Genomic DNA, 25,957 nt, shown 5'->3' with positions numbered 1-25,957 from the left:
TTCTTAATGAGACCTTCCCTGATCACCCTCTGCCTTCTTCACCTGTCTTCTCTCTCTGTCCCCTCCCCCTACTCTTCTTTAGTTTTGCTTCATTTTCCTTCTTAGTGCATATAACATCCAATATTTAAATTTTTTGTTTATTGTCCATGTCCTTCTCTATAACATAAACTCCATGAGAGGAGGGACTTTGTCTGTATTTAGATCCTGGTGTATCTCTAATACCTGAAATAGGGCCTGACACATAATAGATATACAGTAGGTATTTATTGAGTGAGTAAGTGAAGTTATAGAATAGTGTAGAATTAAGAATTCTACATGTAACCATGGTTTCAATCCCAATGAGAATTACTGGATTCTGATTGTTGACTGTTCTGTAAACTCAGGGCATATTAAAATTGAGTTGGCCAAAACGTTTGTTCAGGCTTTTCTGTAAGATGTAACAGAAAAACCTGAACAAACTTTTTGGTCACTCAATAATGTATTAGAAGAATCTCAAGAGATTGAAAAGATTTTGATAATCTATTCCAACCTTCTGCCAATTCAGAAAATGCTCTCTGTAGGAATCGTTTGAATTTGTTCTTAGAGAAGATGTTAAAGAACAGAATTATGAAAGCACAAATTTTCCATTGTACTCTTTCTAGTTTGATATTTACTAAAGTATGATCCCCAGACCTATGATACACGGGGGTCATCTAGTGACCCCTGGTAGTTTTATGATTTCAGAATGAAAAGCCATGATACAATTTTGTTTGTGTGTGATTCACATTTTCTGAGAAATACTAGTATGTCAATCATTGACCAAAAAGAACTACATAGGTCAATTAACAGAATTCAGTTAATTTTCTGCTGACATATCCATGGTATTTGCATATTATTGTTTACTTTTTTTATTTATACTTTATTGCTAGTATTATGCTACTTTAAAATTCCCAGTTCACAAAAATGAATCCAGTATAACTTGTTCACTTTGCTGCACAGAAGAAACTAACACGACATTGTAAACAATAAAAATGTTTTAAAGATGAATCCATTACTCAGAAGTTGTCATAAAAGTGTAAACTACTTATAATTAAATAGTGATAATGGGGCAGCTCGAAACAGCATCGTAAAATTAGGTCCAACTGAGAATACAAAATGTGAATCTGTATATACTGAGATAAGTGTAACTGCTTGTTTGTGATAATCTCATACTATCATTGAAAACACAGAGGTGCCAATAAAAACGCATCGCACTGAATAGAATTTTATTGGACTGATGGTCTGTTCCCCACAGTGTCTTTTCTGTTATGAAAGTTGGTCAGATAATGACATGAAGTCATTGAAAATTTTGCGCTATATCAAAGTACAATGAATCTTTCTATAAAAAATACAAAATAAGCTTTCTAGTATGAAATTAATTTTCTTGCTAAAGGCATAATAGTAAGCAAATTTAGAAAAGTGTCATACTTTGCCCTGCTCATGGCAAAGATAGACAACAGTACTTCTAAGAGACAAAGATCAGCCTCAGAATTAATGACAAATGTCTCAAAAAAAGCAAAATTAATTTATCATCTGACCCTACTAAATATAATATAATTTCAATGGCCTACAGCATAGGACAATTAATGTATTTTGTTTGCATGCTAGAGTTACTCAGTTATTTCACTTTACAGTTGGAAGAAACTGCTGACAGTGTATGACTCAAGTATTAGCTTATGTGTGGCACATAAATAATGAAGAAAACTGGGCAACTTTTATTTTCCATTTATCAGTGAAAACCTGTGCTACAGGAAAAGACTTTATATTTGTTTGTTTAGTTCATTTTAATTATTTTGTCAGCTGTTTTAGATTGGAAAGATAGAACACCAGCTATGCATATAGCAAATACCCAAAGTCACCCTTATGTCCAGAGAAGAGTTGATGTTGAGTAATAAACCTTTTGATATTGAGTGAAAATGGAAATTGGAAATACCTGCAAATTGTGACCCTTGAGTTTGCATACCATGCAAAGAAATTACCAGTAAATAAGACTATGTTTATCCTTATTGGCACATGCTGACTTTTGAGGAAAGAGATAGCAATAAGATTGAAAATACTTTTTCGTAATACTGGTGCTGGCAGTAAAGATATTTCGGTGGCGCCTAGTAGAAGGGCCAGGCTTCTGGCACTGAGTTGTTCATCTACATCCATGTCACCTACAAAGAGCAATCTCTGTAATTTCTGTGTCTGTGTTCGATCCCCTTGTCTAAAACTCTCTTGACAGAGCCACCAAACACATACTTCCATTCCTAAAAGTGTGAAAATAACAGTCACTCAGTCTTGTAACCATCTCTCTGCAACCTCATGGACTGTAGCCCGCCAGGCTCTTCTGTCCATGGAATTCGCCAGGCAAGAATGGTGGAGTGGGTAGCCATCACTTCTCCAGGGGATCTTCCCAACCCCGGGACTGAACCCAGGTCTCCTGCTTGCAAGCAGGTTCTTTACGGTCTGAGCCACCAGGCAAGCCCCCTTCCATTCCTGGTGATCTGAAATTGTGAATTAGAAACTTCCAGTTGAGCAGATATAAAGAAAAACTGATTTATAATTCAAATTGTCTATCAAGTTGACTAGAGATCCCTGGTGAAAAATTATCCAATTTCATTTCTCTCATTGGTAGTATGTAGATATTCTTACTGCTATTAATTTTTACATTTTTTGACGTTTTTATATTTTTCTTAATTTCTATTTTAAAAACCTAAAACTGGTAGACCAAAAGTTGGGGGGGGAAACTGCAATTCGTGTAGAACCAGCAGCTACATGCTCTTACCACTAGATGGTGCCCCTCCCTCAATAAGTTAAAATGCTGAATCAGTATTGTGGAACCCAATAAATGTGCTGATAGAGTGGGGCTGCTGAATAAGGAGATTTAAGCTATGGAAGAATGGTATACATGTACAGGTTTTTACAGTACGAGGCAAGTAGCTTATCAGATGCTAAAATAGGAAATTACTTGATATTCAAAATGTTGACAAATTTTAAAAATTCTGTGAGAACAAAAAATGAAAAAAGAATAAAATAAGCAAAAATACAGACTGAAGTTTTATACTTTTAAGTATAACATAGTACCTCCATAAGTAATATAAAATATTTAAGGAGTTTATATATATATATATATATATATATATATAAAATTTAGGTAGATAGGAAACTTAGACTTAAAGTTAATTTTATATTCAGAATCAAGAAATAAGGACAAAATCTAATAATGTAAAGTTTGGTATAATAATATGTGTTGTCAGTTCAGTTCAGTTCAGTCGCTCATTTGTGTCCGACTCTTTGCAACCCCATGAACTGCAGCATGCCAGGCCTCCCTGTCCATCACCAACTCCCGGAGTTCACTCAGACTCACATCCATCGAATCACTGATGCCATCCAGCCATCTCATCCTTGGTCGTCTCCTTCTCCTCCTGCCCCCAACCCCTCCCAGCATCAGTCTTTTCCAATGAGTCAACTCTTTGCATGAGGTGGCCAAAGTACTGGAGTTTCAGCTTTAGCATCATTCCTTCCAAAGAAATCGCAGGGCTTATCTCCTTCAGAATATGTGTTGTAATTGACTTTAACTTGAGAAAAGGAACATGGAACTATAATAAAAGATATTCTTAATTTTTATTTTCATATATATATATATATATAATTTCTGGCCTAAAATCCTCTATTCTCTGCCGTGAAGCACCTCATTCAGAGTCTGAGTGGAGCCAGTAGAGAAGTTATAGACATCAGCTAGTCCCTGCTCCCACCTAACATAGGAATCCTGTGAGTTTCTGCGTAAATAACGTGGTGAGAAGAAATTTCTCTACTTCATCAACCCATTGCTTAATAGGGCTAATTTTAGGGAACTCTTATTTACATTGAAGCATTTCTATCCAGTAGAATTCTAGTAATTCCAGTTCTAGTTCTACACTGTGATGCAATGCAGAGCAAATCAGCTTCTTCCATCTGATAGCCCTTCAGATCATGATCACGTCTACACTCTCGTCCAGTAGAATCTTTCACAATAATTTTGTACACAGTTTCCTGTTTTATATTTTCTGTATATCTTATATGTAGCCTATCAATAAATCATAGACAACAATACTGATTTATGTAAAATATTAATTACTTCCCTAGGTTACATCCATCTGCTGTTCAAAACTCTGGAGTTTATTCAATTAGCTAGCTATGAATCCAACGCATATGTCTCTATTACAAATATGACTAAGAAGTCTTTGTTACACAGCTTTCCAACCTCATTAATTTATCAAGCAATTTTCCAAAGAAGACATACAGATGGCCAACAGGTACATGAAAAGATGTTCAACACTACTAATCATCAGGGAAATTCAAATCAAAAGTGAGATATCACCTCACACTTGTTAGAGTGGCTTTCATCAAAAAGACAAGAAATAACAAAGATGTGGAGAAAAGAATGTAAATTGGCACAACCAATGGAAGTTCCTCAAACAAATTAAAATAGAGCTAATTTAGCAATTCCGCTTCTGGGTATTCATCCAAAGAAAACAGAAACACTAACCTGAAAAGACACACACCCCTCTGTATTTACTATGGCCTTATTTCGATCTCTGGCTTGGGAAGATGCCCCTGGAGAAGGAAATGGCATCCCACTCCAGTATTCTTGCCTGGAGAATCCCATGGATGGAGGAACCTGGTGGGCTACAGGGTCTCAAAGAGTCGGACACAACTGAGCGACTTCACTTTCACTTTCACTTATTTACAATGGCCAATATATGGAAACAAGCTAAATGTTCATTAACAGATGAATGGATACAGAAGATGTGGGCTTCCCTGACAGCTCAGTTGTTAAAGAATCTGCCTGCAATTCAGGAGACCTGGTTAGATTCCTGGGTTGGGAAGATCCCCTGGAGAAGAGATAGGCTACCCATTCCAGTATTCTTGGGCTTCCCTTGTAGCTCAGCTGGGAGCTGAATCTGCCCGCAGTGCAGGAGACTTGGGTTCAGTCTCTGGGTTGGGAAGATCCCCTGGAGAAGGGAAAGGCTACCCACTCCAGTATTCTGGCCTGGAGAATTCAGTGGACTGCATAGTCAATGGGGTCGCAAAGAGTCTGACACGACTGAGAAACTTTCCCTTTCAGAATATATATACAATGAAATATTTTTCATCCATTAGAAAAGAGTGAAATCTTGCCATTTATAGATGGGCCTTGAGGGCATTGTGCCAAGTGAAATCAGTCAGAGAAAGATAAATACTGTATGATATAAATCTTTAAGAAAAAAAAGAAAACTTCATAAACTCAGAGAACAGACTGAGGATTGCCAGAGGTGAGAGATGGGGAGAGGGGGAAATGGGTGAAGAAAATCAGAAGGCATAAACTTCCAGTTGTAAAATAAATTAGTCATGGGGATATAATGTACAGCATGGTAACTATAGATCATAATACTATACTGCATATTTGAAAATTACTATGAGTAAATCTTAAAAAGAAAAAAAATTCTGTAACTACAGTGGTGGGTGTTAAGTAGACATTTCATCTTCCCTTCATTCATGTGAAGTGGTGATCATTTCACAATATATATGTTCAGTCGCTTCAGCCATGTCAAGCTCTTTGCGACTCCATGGACCTTAACCCACCAGACTCCTCTATCCATGGGATTTTCCCAGCAAGAATACTGGAGTGGATTGCCCTGCCATCCTCCAGGGAATTTTCTTGACCCAGGAATTGAACCTGTGTCTCCTACATTACAGGTGGATTCTTTACCTGCTGAGCCATCGGGAAAGCCCTTCACAATATACACAAATATTAAATCATTAGTATGCCAAAAACTAATGTATGTTAATTATACCTCAGTTCTTCTTAAATTATCATGTAGTTATTGACCACCTGATGATATAGGCAGAGCAATATATCAGGCACTGGGATGTACATGAAAAAACACCAGGTTCCTTAGAGTTTGGAGGTGGTGACAGTCGGGTGTAGCTGTGTCTAGAATATAACCACAGGATGACTGAAGGAGACATGGGTGACGTCAGGAGCACAGAAGACAGCTCAGCCCAAGTCCCTGTTCTGGGGCTTCCTATGGAGCTGGTGATTGAGCTGGATTCTGAAGGATCAGGGTACGTTAGCACTGATAGCAAAGAATGCCGGGTGCCAGAAGTCTGAACCCTCATCATGAGGCTAGTTTTTTCCTCTTATTCTTGGAAATCACTCTGTTTGCAAAGAGTCCAGAAACAGAATAGTAGTTTAGTTTAGGATAGATGTCTAAATATCTTCCCCTTTTTGTTCTTCATGCACTAAAATAGCCTTTTTATAGGGATCTAATCTCTTCTATGATAAAAACCACGAAGGATACAGAATTTCCATATCATTAGATAATCAAAATCAAAGCCAGTATACCAAAAACAAAAACCTTGTTTAATTGCTTTTCTCACCTTTGCTTCTTTTTGGAGAAAAGGAAAAATGAAAAAAAAAAAAAAAACTACCAGGTCAAGGGCAAACTAAATGGGTGGGAATAAGCCAGGTAAAGTTGAAAGAATGCACCGTGGCCTCCTACCTCCAGGACTGCAGCCTGTCTTCCTTCCCCAGTCCTCTCTCCACCACAGCACATACATCCTCAATTTCAGACACACTTGCCATCCTTCCTCCTCCACTTTCATCTTGTCCTGGTCTTCTCCAGAGTTTCACCTTTGCTAAACTTAACTAAAAGCCAGTTAGTAACAAAATTGTTCATGCCCAAGTAAGGACTTGGGATATAAATTATCCCAAATGTATCTGAGTTTCCAGAGTCTGTAGGTCTTCAAAACACCAATGGATAAGGCTATACTAACTGGAATAATGCCCTCTTGAAACATACCACATTGGCAGCCATTCTTCTGACCCAGTAATTGTTAAGCAAACCCAGTGTATACTTCTCACCTCTTGTGCTTTCCAAGAACACCTAGCCTAATAGGCCCTACTTGAATCAGGCATCACTGTATGAAAGGTTAAAAAAAAAAAAGTAACATGTAGGCACCTAGGAAATGCAGACTTGTGAGCAAAGAATCTTTTTATTCTTAGAATTATAAGGGCAGATGTAAAGTATATCGATGTAGATTTTTAAACACTTTTACTAGAAATGACACTGGATACAATCACAAAACTTAGCTTGGTTCAACGAATATTCATAAGATGGCCTTTGATAATATAATAGGTATCTTTAATGTTTTTATTTGGTTTTGTTTTCCTTCTGGAACCAGGTTATTCAGAGAATATTCTACACAGTCAACAGATCTTGGAGTGGAAAAATTACTGCAACAGAGATAAGAAAAAGCAACTTTTTGCAAGTATGCCTTTCATTGAAATTTATATTTAAGGAGCAATTTAAATGACAGTGTTAACTTCATTTAACAAATATTTGCATGCTCATTATGTGCAAAGCCCTATTATTTGCAAAGTCGCTATTTTCTGTTATTAAGCAGTTATCAGCTACCTGGGATGTGTTGGGGGAACGAAGATGAGTAACAAGCGATTTTCGCATCAGGGCATGCACTGTGGAACAAAAGAGAAAAGTGTATAGACAGCCACACCTGACTTGAAAAATTCCACAGAAATGTGTCATAAATATGCAATGAAGGCTTCACAGTATGACTGGCATGTGATCTTGACCTTGAAGATATCAAGTGTTTACAGATAAAAAAATTAAAAGAAAAGGGGATTCCAGATAGAGCAAGCAGCATAAGCAAAGGCCCAGATGCGTGAAAGTGTCATGTTCAGGAACTGCAGGACAGTCTGAAGTGGCCACAGGCTCCAAGGAGAGAGTGATCAGTGACCAGTGATGAGGCCTGAGGGGTGAGACAGGGCCAGGTTGGGAAGAGCCTGGCAAGACAAATGGAGGAGTTTCAACTTGTTCCTTTGAGCAATGACTCTTTACCCAGCTCCTGCTGGAGAAAAACACTGAAAATTCCTTTTAAGAAAGAATGTATTTCATTCAATTATTTTTTTTTTACCAAATGAGAAAGTATTGATCACTAGTGGGTGCCTTTTACCGAGGCAGTTTTCATGCTTGATTTTTCAAGCATTTCCACTAACTTAAAGAAAGTAGAATTGGTCACACTTGAAAGGAAATGAAATGTTTTATTTTAAATAAATTATACTAAATGAAACTTGGGTGAATAATACAACTTTGTTTACACTCTTACTTTTTTCCCATCTTCATCTGGGACAGACAAAATTGGCGAAATTACCAGTCTATAATAGATATGCAGACATTTCTTATTCTAATAAATGAAAAGTCATCATTAGAGTCATTATTAATATTTATTAAACATCTGGTTTTTGCCTGAGCTCTCAGGAGGTTACATGGGATGGGTTGAGATGGCAAGAATTCCATTGAAAAAAGGCCTAACATCTGAAGAATGATAATCCTAACATTCCTGATGCATATTATTTGTATTTCTAGATCATTATTCCAGATTTTTCTTACTTACAATAAAATCTGAGGCCCAAATATGGTTGAATGACTTGGATAAGATCATACAGCTACTAAGTGACTGAACGAGCTGAAGTATTCTGCTTCCCTCTATTTTCTTCCCTAACCCTCTCCTTAGTTTGCCTGTTAGTACCTGAATGTATGCACATAAAATGTTCAAATAATGTAAACACGTATAAAATAATAACCAGAAGTCACTATTTATCTCTTTATCCTGCCATTTCACTCCTTTTACCAGAGGGAACCCATATTATCTGTGGTTTTATTCCTTTTTATGCATGTGTATGGAGTATAAATGTATGGAGTATTTATTTAGTTTTGTTCTAGATGGCTGATTTTATGAGTTTTTTTTAATATGTGAGGCCACACTTATATTCTATTAACTTTTTTTAACTTAACAGTATGTCTTGATGTTTTTTCATTTCGATCAATATAACTCTATCTCATTCTTTTAACTACAGCATAATCTGTGGCATGGCTATGCTGTAATTACATACATATTGAAGATGTTCAAGTCGTTTCATATTCTCCCTATTAGAGTAATGCAGCAAACACCCTTACACGCCCCTCTTATGTCCATATGAGTACGAATATCTCTAAAATAGACTACTGGAAGGAAAATCCTGGACCAGATGGTGTGTGCGTTTTCAGTTTCATAGATCCTGCCAAGTTACCCTCCTAAACGCCTGCACTAATGCATACTTAAATTCACATACTCACCAACAGCAGAAGTGATTCGTTTTTTTCATTTTATAACAATCCAGTAGATGAAAATGAGAGCCCCCTGCTTCTCAAGATTTATTTTATTGTACGTATTCTGCTTTATACATTAACGATCATTGTATAAAAACATTACAAGCAAGTGTGGAAAACAGAAGAGAAAGCATATTTTAGCACCCTAATAAAACTAATATTTTTATGTGTACTTCTAGTCGTATTCACATGCATATTTGGATTTTAGAATTTAGTATAGTTCTTAGTGTGTACAGTTGTATACCCTGTATTTTGCACTTAGCATGTCATGCTTTTCCTTTGTTTCTATGTAGACTTTTAATTTTTACTGGCTGTAAAATCTTTCATTGAGTCTCTTTTACCATAGTTTCATAATTTATCTTGTTTTCAATTTGCCAAAGTATTTTGGATTTCCAGTATTCACATTTTAGAAAATGAATCTTACCAAAGTAATACATTTGCATTATGAAATATTAATAGTTATCTTTCTTATAATGCTTTTCACCTTGGATTCCATTTTATTTTCTAATATTGACATGCCTTCTTTCTAAGATTTAGCTAGTATATATTTTAACCTTACTTTAAAATTTTAAGTTCAGTTCAGTCATTCAGTCATGTCCGACTCTTTGCGACCCCATGGACTGCAGCACTCCAGGCTTCCCTGTCCATCACCAACTCCCGGAACCTGTTCAAACTCAAGTCCATCAAGTTGGTGATGCCATCCAACCATCTCATCCTCTGTCAGACTTATCTCTTATGGACAACATATACCTAGATATGCTTTTTGGATCTGAGTTTTATTCTTAATCTGAAAATCTTTTAATAGATTTATCTCTTTACCTTTATTGTGATTGTTGATGTGGCAGTGGTTTAGTCGCTAAGTCATGTCTGACTCTTGCAACCCATGAGCTATAGCCTGCCAGGCTCCTCTGTCCATGGGAATCTACAGGCAAGAGTACTGGGGTAGGTTGCCATTTCCTTCTCCAGGGAATCCTCTCAACCCAGAAATTGAACCTGGGTCTCCTTCATTGCAGGCAGATTCTTTACCGACTGAGCTATGATGGATGTCCCGACTATTGATATATCTGATCTTATTTCTGTCATCTCACTTTGTTTTTTCTATTTCCTGAGTTTCCTTATGGTTTATCTTTTTTTTTTCCTGAATCTTTCTAAAAAGGTCTTCATATATGTCTGGCCACTTATATGTTGACTGATAATAAGAATTCTGCACTCAAAAATGATTGGTTTTGGTGTTTATCCTAGGGGCACACAGGGAGTCAAGAGAGACCCAGCTAATATTTCTCGTTCAGGGCCCTGCAGCTCTACCCCCATGCCTTTTATACCAGGCTGCCCCACACTATCACAGAGGTATACATGAGTCACCTTTCTGGTAAACTTGATGCCATTACAAAGCCAAACCCTGCATGTGGATGCCCACTCTTCATAACAGAATAGATAAAAGACCACTTTTCGTAAATCTGAACAGTTAAAAGCAGTGTCAGCTTACGGTCATGTAATTGAAAGTCTGTTGTCTGATTGTTCTGTGCTTCCTTGTCGGGGGACCTTTGATAGGCTGCAGTTCTCTTGGTGATAGTTCTTCCCTTTCCTTGCTTTTGAATCCTCCATATTCTTTGCTAAAAATAGTACAGAGTTCATAAATGCTTGCAGATTGGTCAATTGATTAAAAGATAGGATGATGTTGCTTAGTAAATTTCCTGGTTTGGTACCAAAACCAAATTTTTTAATTCAGTTTAGAATAAAAATGTACTAGAATCTGAATAATGGCCAAAGCTGGGTCTTCATATTTTTAAAATAAAATAATCCTTTTATTCATACCATTTCAGACTCTAGCCCTTTTGGAAGAAGAAGAAGATATAAACCAAATCACAGATTACTTCTCCTATGAACACTTCTATGTTATTTATTGTAAATTCTGGGAACTAGATAGTGATCATGACCTCTACATCAGCCAGGCCGATCTATCTCGATACAATGACCAGGGTGAGTGTTTCTGTGGATGTTGACTTAGCTATTTTGAAGGAAACAAGAGTTAAATTGTGCTCACTCATTATGGGGAATTCCCATTTCTTAAATTATGTATCTAATCAAATCTTCTTGAAAAAGCCAAGAATCTTAAAGTAGAAATAAGTGAAGATACTAAGTTTTTATCTAGAAACCAGGTTTCGGAGAAGGGGTTTGTAGGTAAGTAAGAAATTAGAGTCTTGGTTTTGATGAATGGATGAGTCTTTATAGTGATGCTGGTTTTCTCCTGATGAATTCAGTAAGAACCACATCTATGTAAAGTTTATTTGAAAGAAAATTATATACACCTTTATAAATTCTCAATTGACGCTATTTATAAACAGCTAAGGATGAAAATAATGTTTCTTTTTTTAAATTTTAAATTTACTTATTTTAATTGGAGGCTAATTACTTTACAATATTGTATTGGTTTTGCCATACATCAATATGAATCCACCACGGGTGTACACATGTTCCCCATCCTGAACCCCCCTTCCACCTCCCTCCCCATATCATCCCTTTGGGTCATCCCAGTGCACCAGCCCCAAGCATCCTGTATCCTGAATCGAAGCTGAACTGGCGATTCGTTTCTTATATGATATTATACATGTTTCAATACCATTCTCCCAAATCATCCCACCCTCTCCCTGTCCCACAGAGTCCAAAAGACTGTTCTATACATCTGTGTCTCTTTTGCTGTCTCGCATACAGGGTTATTGTTACCATCTTTCTAAATTCCATATATATGTGTTAGTATACTGTATTGGTGTTTTTCTTTCTGGCTTACTTCACTCTGTATAATAGGCTCCAGTTTCATCCACCTCATTTGAACTGATTCAAATATATTCTTTTTAATGGCTGAGTAATACTCCATTGTGTATATATACCACAGCTTTCTTATCCATTTGCTGATGGACATCTAGGTTGCTTCCATGTCCTGGCTATTATAAACAGTGCTGTGATGAATATTGGGGTACACATGTCTCTTTCAATTCTGGTTTCCTCAGTGTGTATGCCCAGCAGTGGGATTGCTGGGTCTATGGATTGCATCTATGGACACCTTATCTTTGACAAAGGGGGCAAGAATATACAATGGAGAAAAGACAATCTCTTTAACAAGTCGTGCTGGGAAAACTGATCAACCACTTGTAAAAGAATGAAACTAGAACACTTTCTAACACCATACACAAAAATAAACTCAAAATGGATTAAAGATCTAACTGTAAGACCAGAAACTGTAAAACTCCTAGAGGAGAACATTGGCAAAACACTCTCCAACATAAATCACAGCAGGATCCTCTATGACCCACCTCCCAGAATACTGAAAATATAAGCAAAAATAAACAAATGAGACCCAATTAAACTTAAAAGCTTCTGCACAACAAAGGAAACTATAAACAAGGTGAAAAGACACCCTTCAGAATGGAAGAAAATAATAGCAAATGAAGCAACTGACAAACAACTAATCTCAAAAATATACACGCAACTCCTGCAGCTCAATACCAGAAAAATAACCCAATCAAAAAATGGGCCAAAGAACTAAACAGACATTTCTCCAAAGAAGACATATAGATGGCTAACAAACACATGAAAAGATGCTCAACATCACTCATTATCAGAGAAATGCAAATCAAAACCACAATGAGGTACCATTTCACGCCAGTGAGAATGGCTGCGATCCAAAAGTCTACAAGCAATAAATGCTGGAGAGGGTGTGGAGAAAAGGGAACCCTCTTATACTGTTGGTGGGAATGCAAACTAGCACAGCCACTATGGAGAACAGTATGGAGATTCCTTAAAACACTAGAAATAGAAAATGATGTTTCTAACTTGCCAGTGCTGTCAAGGATTCATAAAACTTTTTGGAATTTAGCTCTAGAAAACATAGTTTCTCTGCAGATGAATTTGGTGTGCTTTCTTTTGCCAGAAAACAAAAAATTATATATCACATGATACTACCCTTTTTACTTCATTTTGACCAGTAGTAAACTTAGAATCTATTATCTGCTGATTGCATATTCTTAACCAAGCACCAAGATACATTGATTCATTCTTCTCTCATAAGATTGTCCCTATTTATAAGCCTTTATCCTTTTAGATGTAGCAAAGTACAAATCTTAAATAAATGCTTTGTTTCTGTTATTTACTGTATCTATGCTAGAAGAAAAGGTTCATTCTACATGTCAATATTCACAGACCTTTCCATGTTTAGCAAACAGAGTTCTAGTTCTCAAAAGTTCACATGCCAACCAGGCATCAAGAGGAAATACTAAATCATAGTATTGATAAAAAATCGTTTTAGTACTATATCTGTCTTTCTTTAAATACAGGTAGGTTGCCTCATTTTAATTCACTTTGCTTTATTACACTTTGCAAATAGAGCTTTTTTTTTTAAACAAATTGAATGTTTGTAGCAGCCCTGCATTGAGCAAGTCTTGTCAGTGCCACCTTTCCAGCAGCATTTGTGCATTTTGTCTCTTTGTCACATTTTGGTAATTCTCACAATATGTCAAAATTTTATTGACTTATTGATATATAACATTATATTTGTTATGATGCTCTGTGGTCAGTGATCTTTGATGTTACTATTATAATTGTTTTGGGGTGCCATGAACCACACCTAGGCGACAGAAAGCTTAGTTGATAACTGTTGTTGGTGTTCTGAGTGCTTCACCAAGTCTTCCCCATCTCTCTCCCTCTCCTCCGGTCTCCCTGTTCCCTGAGACACAGCAATATTGAAATCAGGCCAGTTAATACATACCATAAATGGTCTCTAAGTGTTCAAATGAAAGGGAGAATGGCACATCTCTGACTTCAAATCAAAAGCTAGAAACTTAGAGGGGAAGGCATGTTGAAAGCTAGGATAGGCTGAAAGCTAGTTTTTATTGTGCCAGTTAGCCAAGTTGTGAATGAAAAGTTCTTGAAGGAAATTAAAAGTGCTATTCCAGTGAACACATGAATAAGAAAGTGAAGCAGGGAATTCCCTGCTGATCCAGCAGTTAAGACTCCACGCTTTCACTGCCGAGAGCCCATGTTCAATCCCTGGCCAGGAAACTAAGATCCCACAGGTTGTGTGATGCAGCCAAAAAAGAAGAAAAAGAAAGTGAAACACTTTGTTTGCTGATATGTAGAAAATTTTAGTAGCCTGGATAGAAGACCACACCAGCCACAACATTCCCTGAAGCCAGATTCTAATCCAGAGCAAGGTTGTCTTCAACTGTGAAGCCTGAGAGAAGTGAGGAAGTTACAGGAGAAAAGTTTGAAACTAGCAGAAACTGATTCATGAGGTTTAAGGAAAAAAGCCGTCTCTATAATATGAAAGTGCAAGGTGAAACAACAAGTTATCTAGAAGATCTAGCTAAGATCATGAAAGTGGCTACACTAAACATCAGATTTCCAGTGTAGACAAAACAGCCTTCTGTTGAAAGAAGATGCCATCTAGGACTTTCATATCTAGAGAGAAGTCAGTGCCTGGCTTCAAACCTTCAAAGGGCAGGCTGACTGTCTTTTTAGGGGTTAATGCAGTGCAGGTAGTGACTTTAAGGTGAAAACAGTGCTTATTTACCATTCCAAAGATCCAAAGGCCCTTAAGAATTATGCTAAATCTCTTTATGCCTGCACTTTGCAAGTGGAACAACAAAGCCTGAATAACAGCACATCTGTTTACAACATGGTTTTCTGAATATTTTAAGCCCACTGTTGAGACCTACTGCTCAGAAAAAAAAAAAAAAAAAATGATTCAAAATATGACCCTGATTGACAGTGCACCTGGTCACTCAAGAGCTCTGATGGAGATTGTGCAATGAGATTAATGTTCTTTAAATGCCTACTGACACAACATCCATTCTGCACCTAATGGATCAAAGAGTAATTTCAACTTTCAAGTCTTATTCAAGAAATATATTTCATAAGGGCATAGCTACCATAGGTAATGATTCCTCTGATGGATCTGGGCAAAGTCCATTGAGAACCTACTGTAAAGGATCACCATTCTAGATGCCATTAAGACCATTCATGATTCATGAGGGCAGGATACCAACATGAACAGGAACTTAGAAGTCAGTTCCAATTCTCATGCATGTTTTTGAGGGGTTCAAGACTTCAGTGGAGGAAGCAACTACAGATGCGGTAAAAAGAGCAAGAGAACTAAAATCAGAGGAGGAGCCTGAAGATGTGGCTGAATCACTACAATCCCATAATCAAATGTTAACAGATGAGGAGTTGCTACTTATGGATGAGCAAAGAGAGCACTTTCTTGAGATGGAATCTACTCCTGGCAAAGACAGTGTGAAGACTATTGAAATGACAACAAAGGAATTAGAATATTACATGAACTTAATTGATAAAGCAGCAGCAAGGTTTGAGAAGATTGTCTCCAATTTTGAAAGAATTTCTGCTATGGGTGAAATGCTGTCAAACTACATTGCACATAACAGAGTAATCATTTGTGAAAGGAAGAGTCGATCTATGTGGCAGATTTCATTGTAGTCTTAAGAAATTGCCAAAGCCACCCCAGCCTTCAACAACCATCACCGTGATCAGTCAGCAGCCACCAACATTGGTGGTGGCAAGACCCTCCACCAGCAAAAAGATTAGTTTGCTGAAGGCTCAGATGATTATTAGCATTTTTTTAGCAATAAAATATTTTTATATACATTGGTTTTTTAAAGACATAACTGCTATTAAACACATAATAGACTATAGTATAGTACAAATATAACCCATGTGCACTGGGAAACCAAAAAATTCATATGACTCACTTTATTGTGATATTCACTGTATTGAGGTGACCTGGAACTCAACCCACAGTATCTCTGTGTTATGCCTATAGTCATACCTTCCTATTACAAGCATAGTATAAAGATGGAGATATTTATAGGGGTATTGGATCAGCTTTATTAGCTATGCACTTTTTGATCATGAGTGGCCAGATCATCTGTATAACATGAGCTAGCCTCAAGAGATCACACAAAACCCTATGGGCTCTAAAGCACCTTTTCTGGCTGTCATAAACGTAGTTCTCATTAGTGCCTAAAATATTGTATATACACATATAGTAACTCATTAGAGGCATGTTAAAGGGATGAAGTCCAGAAAAGCAGGCATCTCGGCCTGCACAATGAAGGGGCCACTGAAACTCTGTGTAATTGCCTACCCACCAACCTGTCCTTAATGGGACAACATGATCTGCAGTTTTAGGAAGTTAAACCTTCCAAATCTAAAGAAAGACTTCAGAAATAAATATCTCTGCCTTTCCTATGTAGCTGCCTTTTGTTCTGTTTCCTCTTATTTTCAAATTATTAACCCCATAAACCAGTGCTCAACAAACTCTAGAGGGCCCTTATACAGCCTTTGGTATGTGTCCAGGAATGGCCGTGCTGACACGCATTTTCACAACATTCTTCAACCAAAGTAATGAACCTTTATGCTGACTGTACCTAACGCTACACAGAAGAGTTAGATGCTGGTAGCTGCTAACTCTCTAATGACCTCAACACTGGTTCTGAAATTGTAGTGTGCCTACCATTGGCGAGGCATTTGTTAAAAGAACAGATTCCTATCCTCACCACATCCCTAGATCTGAGGTTCATTGTTACCTCCTTGTTTTTGACTAATGCTTTTGGTTACTTTGAACTCACAGTGAGGTACACTGATACAGATTACTAGGATCTATCATCAAATGCAATATACTATCTTAAGATATAACAGTCTCTCTCTGAATAAAATTTACTGATGGAATTTATTTTTAAATTGTATATCATGTTATATCCTGGAATTTTATAGGATAAGAATGTAAGAAAAGTATTTTGTGGTTTGTTTTTGGTACCTTTTCTAAAATTCTACCTGAAAAACAGTTCTCCATTGTTTGACTCAAATCCCCAAAAATCAGTTTCCCCTTGAATTTAATGCTAGGATAAACTCTGTCTTGTTTTAGAGGAAATGTTGTCTTGTCTTGTTGGATAACAAGATCAGTATAAATTTTGTACATTTTTGTCTCTGTTGTCAGGATATTCAGAACCAATTTGGTGCTCAATGGTATTAATATATTTCAGCTGTCAGGCACATCCATTTGCCTGTTCTTTTTTTAAATGATTGATAGACCAAGCTATCTCAAATTACTTCTTTCAAAAAATATCAATTGTACATAAAAAGTAAAAATTCAACTACTCGTATTCTTATCATGGAAGATTATTAAGTTTAACCTTGTGGCTACTTGAAAATAAATTTGCCAAAAATGATACCTTTTGGAGCATGTTTTAACTAGCTTTGTACTTTTTATTTATATTTAGCTTCATCAAACAGGATTATTGAAAGAATATTCTCTGGGGCAGTAACAAGGTAAGAAAAAACCATCTGAGTTTTAAAATGAACTACAGGTAATACTTTAGCAATGTCCTTTTAGCAAGGCTTCCTGTGTAATTTGTCAGTGCTGTAGGTTAGATAATACCCTACAAAATATGCAATGTGGCTTCATACAAGATGGCATTAATACTTTAATATACAGGATTCTCCAGGCCAGAATACTGGAGTGGGTAGCCTTTCCTTTCTCCAGGGGATCTTCCCAACCCAAGGATCGAACCCAGGTCTCCCACATTGCAGGCGGATTCTTTACCAGCTGAGCCACATGGGAAGCCCAAGAATACTGGAGCGGGTAGCCTATCCCTTCTCCAGCAGATCTTCCTGACCCAGGAATCAAACCGGAGCCTCCTGTATTACAGGTGGATTCTTTACCAACTAAGGTATCAGGGAAGCCCTGTTTATCTAAGCACAGGTAACAGTATTTGACCTGATTTGTATTCAAATTAGAAACCAGAGTTCCTTCAAATCTGCAAATGCTTTCTAATTTCATCCTGGAGGCATTTGAAAATAAGATAGGCAATGAAAGAGGTTGCCCTTTATGAGATTTCCGGCATTCTGTGGTGTTTTTTAACTTAATTTCCAAAGAAATATTACTTTATTCCTTAAGTCTGTCATCCTGCTAAATTTAGAAGAGTAATTAATTGTTAGGAAACTTTGTAACCATGTGTTTTCTTCAGGGGTAAAACAGTACAGAAAGAGGGACGAATGAGCTATGCAGATTTTGTTTGGTTTTTGATCTCTGAGGAAGACAAAAGGAACCCCACCAGGTATGACTTCTAAGTTTCCTTTGCCCAGATGTTAAACAAATGAACAAAATTTGAAAAGTGTATGATGAATATCTAGTGAATGCCAGGTTAACTAGGGGTGCCAGGATGGGTTAGACTTAGTCTCTGCCCTCAGACTGAGTCCACAGTCACAGTGTATCAAGAGAAGTGCTCTTACCCCCAGAAACAAAGGTGAAGTGACATGTGAGCTGTCTCTGAAGAATAGCAAGCATTTATATGAAATATGAGAATAGATAACTGTGAATTTTAGTTGTTTCATGATCTTCCTGGTTCAGTAGTAAACTGGAGAACATGCCCTCACTCTGCCAGTTAGAATCATCTCTCCATTTCTTTCACATACCTTGATTGGTAGCTCTGATTTATGTACCTGTTTCTTAGACATATGTAACACTGTATTACACAAGCTAGGAATAAAAAGAAAAAAAAAGAGGGATGCAAAAATCTATGTCCCTTTCTTTTTATACGTATCTTGTGTAACACAGCACCCTGAACATAGCTTATGCTCAGGACCAAGGGTGGGGGAGCCTATAGTCCCTGATGCTGCTTGCTAGCATCACTGACTCGGCTGTCTGCATATTAGTTCAAAAAGTTATCTAAATGTTAGATATATGGTTTGGAAATCACTGAAATAGAAATGAAACTAATTCATTTCATGGGCAGCATGAATATTAAATAACTTTGTGTCCATTTCAAAGATAGTAATTTATTATTCATTATAGACAGAAAACATGGATAAAGCAGAAGAAAATAAATTTTAATAATAGTTTTAATACTAATAATTACCACTCAGAAAAAGACACTATTAAAAGTTGGAATGTGTTGTACAGTCTTTTTCATATAAACTTTTATATATTCTTTGGGTATTTAGATTAATTTATTCTCCTAAATATCCCCTAGTAGTTTTAGCTAAACAGTTATAATAATCCACTATGCATGCATGAGTGCTAAGTCACTTTAGTCATGTCTGACTGTGTGACTCCATGGACTGTAGCCTTCCAGGCTCTTCTGTCCATGGGATTCTCCAGCTAAGGATCCTGGAGTGGGTTGCGTGCCCTCCTCCAGGGGATCTTCCCCACCCAGGGATCAAACCCAACCCACTGCATTGTCAGGCACATTCTTTACCACGAATGCCTCCTGGAAAGCCCAACAGCCACTATACTTTTCCTTAAAATAAATTCCCCAGAAAAGGAATCGCTAAATTAAAGGACATAGATATTATAGATATTATAAAAACTATTAAATTTATTTTCAGAATGTATTTTCATTTTATACTTTCATCAACAGAGTATTGAGTGTATTTCCTATAACACTTATTCACACTAAATATCTTCCTCTTTAAGAATCTTTCCCATTTGATAAGTAATAAATTCAGCGTTATCTTACATTGCATTTCTTTCATTACTAGAGAGGCAGAAGTTTTTTCATACATTTTTGGCCATTTTATTTCATCTAAGGTGACTTGCCTTTTTGTGTCTTTTGCTCATTTCTGCTGGATTAATTTTTTTAGTTTATTATTTTATCACAAATACACATTAAATATTAAAAACTTTAAATATATACATTCAGAAACCTTAATATAAAATTTATCCGTAATTCTTTGACCCATAGCTAACATTTTGGTATGGTCCTCCAGCCTCATCCTCATCCCCCTCCCTTCTCTTCCTTTGCCTCCTTTCACCCTACTCCTCCTCTTTCTGCACCAAATGACATAGTATACTAAATGGCATCATATTATGCAATTTTGTGACACATTTCTTCACATAACAGTTTATTTCTATGCCAGTAAGTGTGCTTGTTTATATTATTAATCCACATTTTGAATGCTTCAGTTCAGTTCAGTCGCTCAGTCATGTCCGACTCTTTGTGACCCCATGGACTGCAGCACACCAGGCTTCCCTGTCCATCAGCAACTCGCAGAGTTTACTCAACGTTGTGTCCATTGATTCGGTGATGCCATCCAACCATCTCATCCTCTGTCATCCCCTTCTCCTCCCGCCTTCAATCTTTCCTAGCATCAGGGTCTTTTCCAGTGAGTCAGTTCTTCACATCAGGTGGCCAAAGTACTGGAGTTTCAGCTTCAGCATCAGTCCTTCCAATGAATATTCAGGACTGATTTCCTTTAGGATTGACAGGTTGGATCTTATTGCAGTCCAGGGGACTCTTGAAGAGTCTTCTCCAATACCACAGTTTGAAAGCATCAGTTCTTCAGCACTCAGCTTTCTTTATAGTCCAACTCTCACATCCATACATGACTACTGGGAAAACCTTAGGTGGTTTTAATTATCTAAATCCTCAGTTCTTTGAAAGCTGTGCATTTTTCTGTTTCTTGCCTTTGGGGTACTCTTAATTAACCCTCTTAATCTTTTACCTTTCATATTTACTGAGTTATAAAAAAAGCTTTCCTCAATACTTCCCATCTTTTCCTTCTGTTATTCCATGGAAACAAATGACATAAATGATAGAAATTATAGATGGAAGTTATAGATAAATGATAGAAATTATAATAAAGAAGCTTTATTAACAAACATGAATATATACTTGTTTGCCTTCTATCAGCTTCTTTAAAAATCATAAATTTTATACAATAATAATTAGAACACTGTATTATTGGAATTGTAATATAGAGAGATAATAGCACAAAAAAGAGGGATGAGGCAATTGAGTTATATAGGAGTAACACTTCAGTATCTCACAGGAATTAAGTATCAGTTTGAAGTAATTCTAAGTTGAAATATATATGGTAAGCTCTAGAGGAACCAGAAGGAAACTAACTCAAAATTACATAGTAAAAAAAATTGTTACAAGAGTTAAAGTGTTCCACTTAGAAAATACTCACTTAAATGTAAAAGAAAGCAATAAAGGAAGAATAGAGGAAAAACTCCAAGACACTTAAAAAACAAAAATTAAAATGGCAGACATCAGTCCAACTATAACAGTAATAACATTAAATGTGAATGGAATAATCATTCCATCAAAGCAGAGATTTTCAGGCTGGATCAAAAAAAACATTTTTTGGATACAATTCTTTACTGTTTATATGAGACACATACTAAGTTTAAAGATACAAGAGGGATAACAAAGGAGGAAGGATCAAGATATGTAATGCAAACAACAACCATAAGAAACCTGGAGTGGCTATATAAATATCAGAGGACTTAGAGTTCAGTACAAAAAGTGTTACTAGAGACAGCAGGACATTCTGTTTCATAAAGGGGTCAATCCAACAGAAAGACATTATAATTAAAAACATATATGCAACTAACAACACAGAGCCCTAAAAATACATGAAACAAAACTAACAGAATTGCAAAGAGAAATAAATAATTCAATAATAGTATTTGGAGACTTCAGTACCCCCACTTCCAGTGATGGAAAAACATCCAGGAAGAAGATCAACAAGGAAATAAAAGTCATAAACAACACTATAAACAAAATTAGAAATCAGTTGTACCTAATATATCTATAGAATGTTCCAACTAGGAACAGTGGAATATATATTCTTCCCAAGTACACATAGAACATTCTCCAGGATAGAATATGTGGGAGGCCATAAAATAGCCTTAAAAAATATAAAAAGTGAAATTATACAAATTATGTTATCTGACCACAATGGAATAAAATTAACAGAAAGAAATTTGAGGTTCCACAAATATGCAAAAATTTTAATAACACAGTTTAAGTAACCAGTGGATTAAAAAAGAAAACCTAGACCCGGGTTCGATCCCTGGGTTGGGAAGATCCCCTGGAGAAGGAAATGGCAATCCACTCCAGGACTATTGCCTGGAAAATCCCATGGACAGAGGTAGGCTACAGCCCACGGGGTCGCAAAGAGTGGGACGTGACTGAGCGACTTCACTTTCACTTTCAAAGGAAATTAGAAACTAATTTGAAATGAATGAAAATGAAAGAACAACATATTAAAACTTTAAATGAATAAAAAGCAAAACATACCAAAATATGTAGGATGAAGCTGTAAATCCATCTACTGAAAAAGAAATGTCTTAAATCAATAACCTAACCTTCCACTTTAAGACACTGGGGAAAAAACAGCAAACAGAAGAAAAGAATAAAGATTAGAAGTGGTAAATGAGAGAACAGGAAAACAATAGAGAAAATCCGTGGAGCCAAAAGTCAGTTATTTTGAAAATATTAGTAATCTTGATAAGGCTTTAGCTGTACTGATCCCCTTTATGGGTCACAGCTTTATTGTGGTAAACGGGCTTGCATAATTCAATGAAGCTATAAGCCATGCTCTGCAAGGCCACCCAAGATGGATGGTCACAGTGAAGAGTTCTGACAAAATGTGGTGCCCTGGAGGAGGGAATGGCAAACCACTCCAGTGCCTGCCATGAGCACCCCATGAGCAGTATGAAAAAGCAAAAAGATATGACACCAGAAGATGAACCCCCCAGGTCAGAAGGTGTCCAGTGTGCTACTGAGGAAGACCAGAGGGCAATTACAAATAGCTCCAGAAAGAATGAAGCAACTGGACCAAAGTGGAAACAATGCTCAGTTGTGGATGTGACTGGTAGTAAAACTAAAGTCCAGTCCTATAAAGAACAATATTGCATAAACCTGGAATCAACATGAATCAAGGGAAATTGGACGTGGTCAAATAGGAGATGGCAAGACTTAACACTGACATCTTAGGAATCAGGGAACTAAAATGGATAGTAATGGGAGAATTTAATTCAGATGGTCACTATATCTATTACTGTGGGCAAGAATCCCTTAGAAGAAATGCAGTAGCCCTCATAGTCAACAAAAGAGTCCAAAATGCAGTACTTGGATACATTTTCAAAAATGACAGGATGATCTTGGTTTATTTCCAATAATTATATAATTTATTATTATATAGCTTATAATTTATACAACATCACAGTAATCCAAGTCAGTGCCCCAACCACTAATCCTGAAGCTGAAGTTGACCAGTTAAATGAAGACCTACAAGACTTTCTAGAACTAACACCAAAAAAACATGTCCTTTTCATCATAGGAGATTGGAATGCAAAAGTAGTGAGTTAAGAGATACCTGGAGTAATTGGCAAGTTGGGCCTTGGAGTACAAAATGAAGCAGAGCAAAGACTAACAGGATTTTGTCAAGAGAACACATTGGTCATAACAAATACCCTTTTACAACAACGCAAAGGACATCTCTACACATGAACATCACCAAATGATCAATACCAGAATCAGACTGATTTTATTCTCTGCAGTTAAAGATGTAGAAGCTCTCTACAGTCAGCAAAAACAAGACCTGGGAGCTGATTGTAGCTCAGGTCCTTATTGTAAAATTGAGGCTTAAATTGAAGAAAGTAGGGAAAACCAACAGACCATTCAGGTATGATCCAAGTCAAATCCCTTATGATTATACAGTCAAGGCGACGAATAGATTCAAGGAATTATATCTTGTAGACAGAAAACCTGAAGAACTGTGCACAGAGATTCGTAACATTGTACAGGAGGCAGTGACCAAAACCATCCCAAAGAAAAAGAAATGCAAGAAGGCATAGCTGAGGAAAGAGAACTGAAAGGCAAAGGAGCAAGGAAAAGATGTACCCAACTGAATGCAGAGTTCCAGAGAATAAATAGCAAGGAGAGAGAAGAAAGCCTTCTTAAGTGAACAGTGGAAAGAAATAGAGGAAAACAGTAGAATGGAAAAGACTAGAGATCTCTTCAAGAAAACTGGAGATATCAAGGAAACATTTCATGCAAGGATGGGCACATAAAGGACAGAAACAGTAAGGACCTAATAGAAGCAGAAGAAATTAAGAGGTGGCAAGAATACATACAAGAACTATACAAGAAAGGTCTTAATTACCCAGATAACCACAGTGGTATGGTCACTCACCTAGAGCCAGATATCCAGGAGTTTGAAGTCAGGTGGGCCTTAGGAAGCATTACTATGAACAAAGCTAGTGGAGAATGAAATAAACCACTTAAAATCATAAAAGACGGTGCTGTTAAAGTGCTGAACTCCAAGTATGTCAGCAAACTTGGAAAACTAAGCAATGGCCACAGGATTGAAAAAAGCCAGTTTTCATTCCAATCCCAAAGAAGGGAAACACCAAAGAATGTTCCAGCTACCATACAATTATGCTCATTTCACATGCTAGTAAGGTTATACTCAAAATCCTTCAAGCTAGATTTCAGCAGTTTGTGAATCTAGAACTTCCAGATATACAAGCTGGATTTAGAAAAGGCAGAGGAACCATATATAGATCAAATTGCCAACATTCACTGGATCATAGAGAAAGGAAGGGAATTCCAGAAAAGCATCTGCTTTGTTGACTACGCTAAAGCCTTTGACTGTGTGAATCACAACAACCTGTGGAAAATTCTTAAATAGAAGGGAATACCAGACCACCTTACCTGTCTCCTGAAACACCTGTATGCAGGTCAAGAAGTAACAGAACTAGATATGGAACAACAGACTAGTTCAGAATTGGAAAAAGAGTACATCAAGGCTGTATATTGTCACCCTGCTTATTTAACTTCTGTGCAGAGCACATCATGCAAAATTCCAAGCTGGATGTTACAAGCTGGAAGCAATATTGCCAGGAGAAATATCAACAACATCAGACATGCAGATGATAGCACTCTAACGGCAGATAGCAAAGAGGAACTAAAAAGCCTCTTAGTGAGGGTAAAAGAGGAGAATGAAAAAGCTAGCTTAAAACTCAACTTTAAAAAAAAAAAAAAAATCATGGCATCCAGTCCCATCATTTCATGGCAAATAGAAGGGGGGAAAGTGGAAACAGTGACAGGCTTTACTTTCTTGGGCTCCAAAAATCACTGCAGATGGTGAATGTAACCATGAAACTAAAAGACACTTACTCCTTGGAAGGAAAGCTATGACAAACCTAGACAACATATTAGATAGCAGAGAGACATCACTTTGCTGACGAATGTCTGTGTAGTCACAGCTATGGTTTTTCCAGTAGTCATGTATGGATGTGAGAGTTGGACCATAAAGGAGGCTGAGTGCCGAAAAATTGATACTTTTGAACTGTGGTGTTGGAGAATACTCTTGAGAGTCCCTTGGACTGCAGGGAGATCAAACCAGTCAATCCTAAAGAATTCAACCCTGAATATTCATTGGAAGGACTAAAGCTGAAGCTCCAATACTTTAGCCACCTGATGCAAGGAGCCAATTCATTGGAAAAGACCCCGATGCTGGAAAAATTGAAGGCAAAAGGAGAAAGGGATGGCAGAGGATGAGATGGTTAGATAGCATCACTGACTCTATAGACATGGCTTTGAGCAAACTTTGGGAAATAGTGGAGGGCAGGGGAGCCTGGCATGCTTAAGTACAGAGGGTCACAAAGAGTTGAACACAGCTTAGCTACTGAACGACAACAAATACTGATCAAAAGAAAAGAAAAGGAACATACAAATTACTAAGGTCAGAATTAAGAGAGAATGTGACTACTGACCATACATGAATGAAAAGGATTATAGTATATGTATTATATATAACAACTTGATACTATCAAATTAACGGACAAAATGAACAAATTCCTAGAAAGACACAAACTACTGAACTGTTTCAAGAAGAAATTAAAAATCTGAATAGGAAAAACAATCCTAGACTGATCTGGCTTCACTAAAGGATGCTAC

At 36.9% G+C, this 25,957-nt stretch overlaps 1 protein-coding gene across 5 annotated transcripts in view; it reads left to right on the top strand.

The window, feature by feature from the left end:
• Positions 1 to 25,957, top strand: part of PPP2R3A (protein phosphatase 2 regulatory subunit B''alpha) — a 242,842-nt gene that overhangs the window by 141,670 nt on the left and 75,215 nt on the right. For all 5 annotated transcript variants that reach the window (XM_018050892.1, XM_018050870.1, XM_013966138.2 and 2 more), the window contains 4 exons: positions 7,207 to 7,293; positions 11,015 to 11,171; positions 17,483 to 17,531; positions 18,230 to 18,319. In XM_018050892.1, coding sequence (XP_017906381.1) covers positions 7,207 to 7,293; positions 11,015 to 11,171; positions 17,483 to 17,531; positions 18,230 to 18,319 — 383 coding nt within the window. The remainder of the gene's footprint in view (positions 1 to 7,206; positions 7,294 to 11,014; positions 11,172 to 17,482; positions 17,532 to 18,229; positions 18,320 to 25,957) is intronic.

This window comes from Capra hircus, chromosome 1, assembly GCF_001704415.2.
Source record: "Capra hircus breed San Clemente chromosome 1, ASM170441v1, whole genome shotgun sequence".
Taxonomy (NCBI): domain Eukaryota; kingdom Metazoa; phylum Chordata; class Mammalia; order Artiodactyla; family Bovidae; genus Capra; species Capra hircus.
This window is presented reverse-complemented; position numbering and strand designations above follow the sequence as displayed.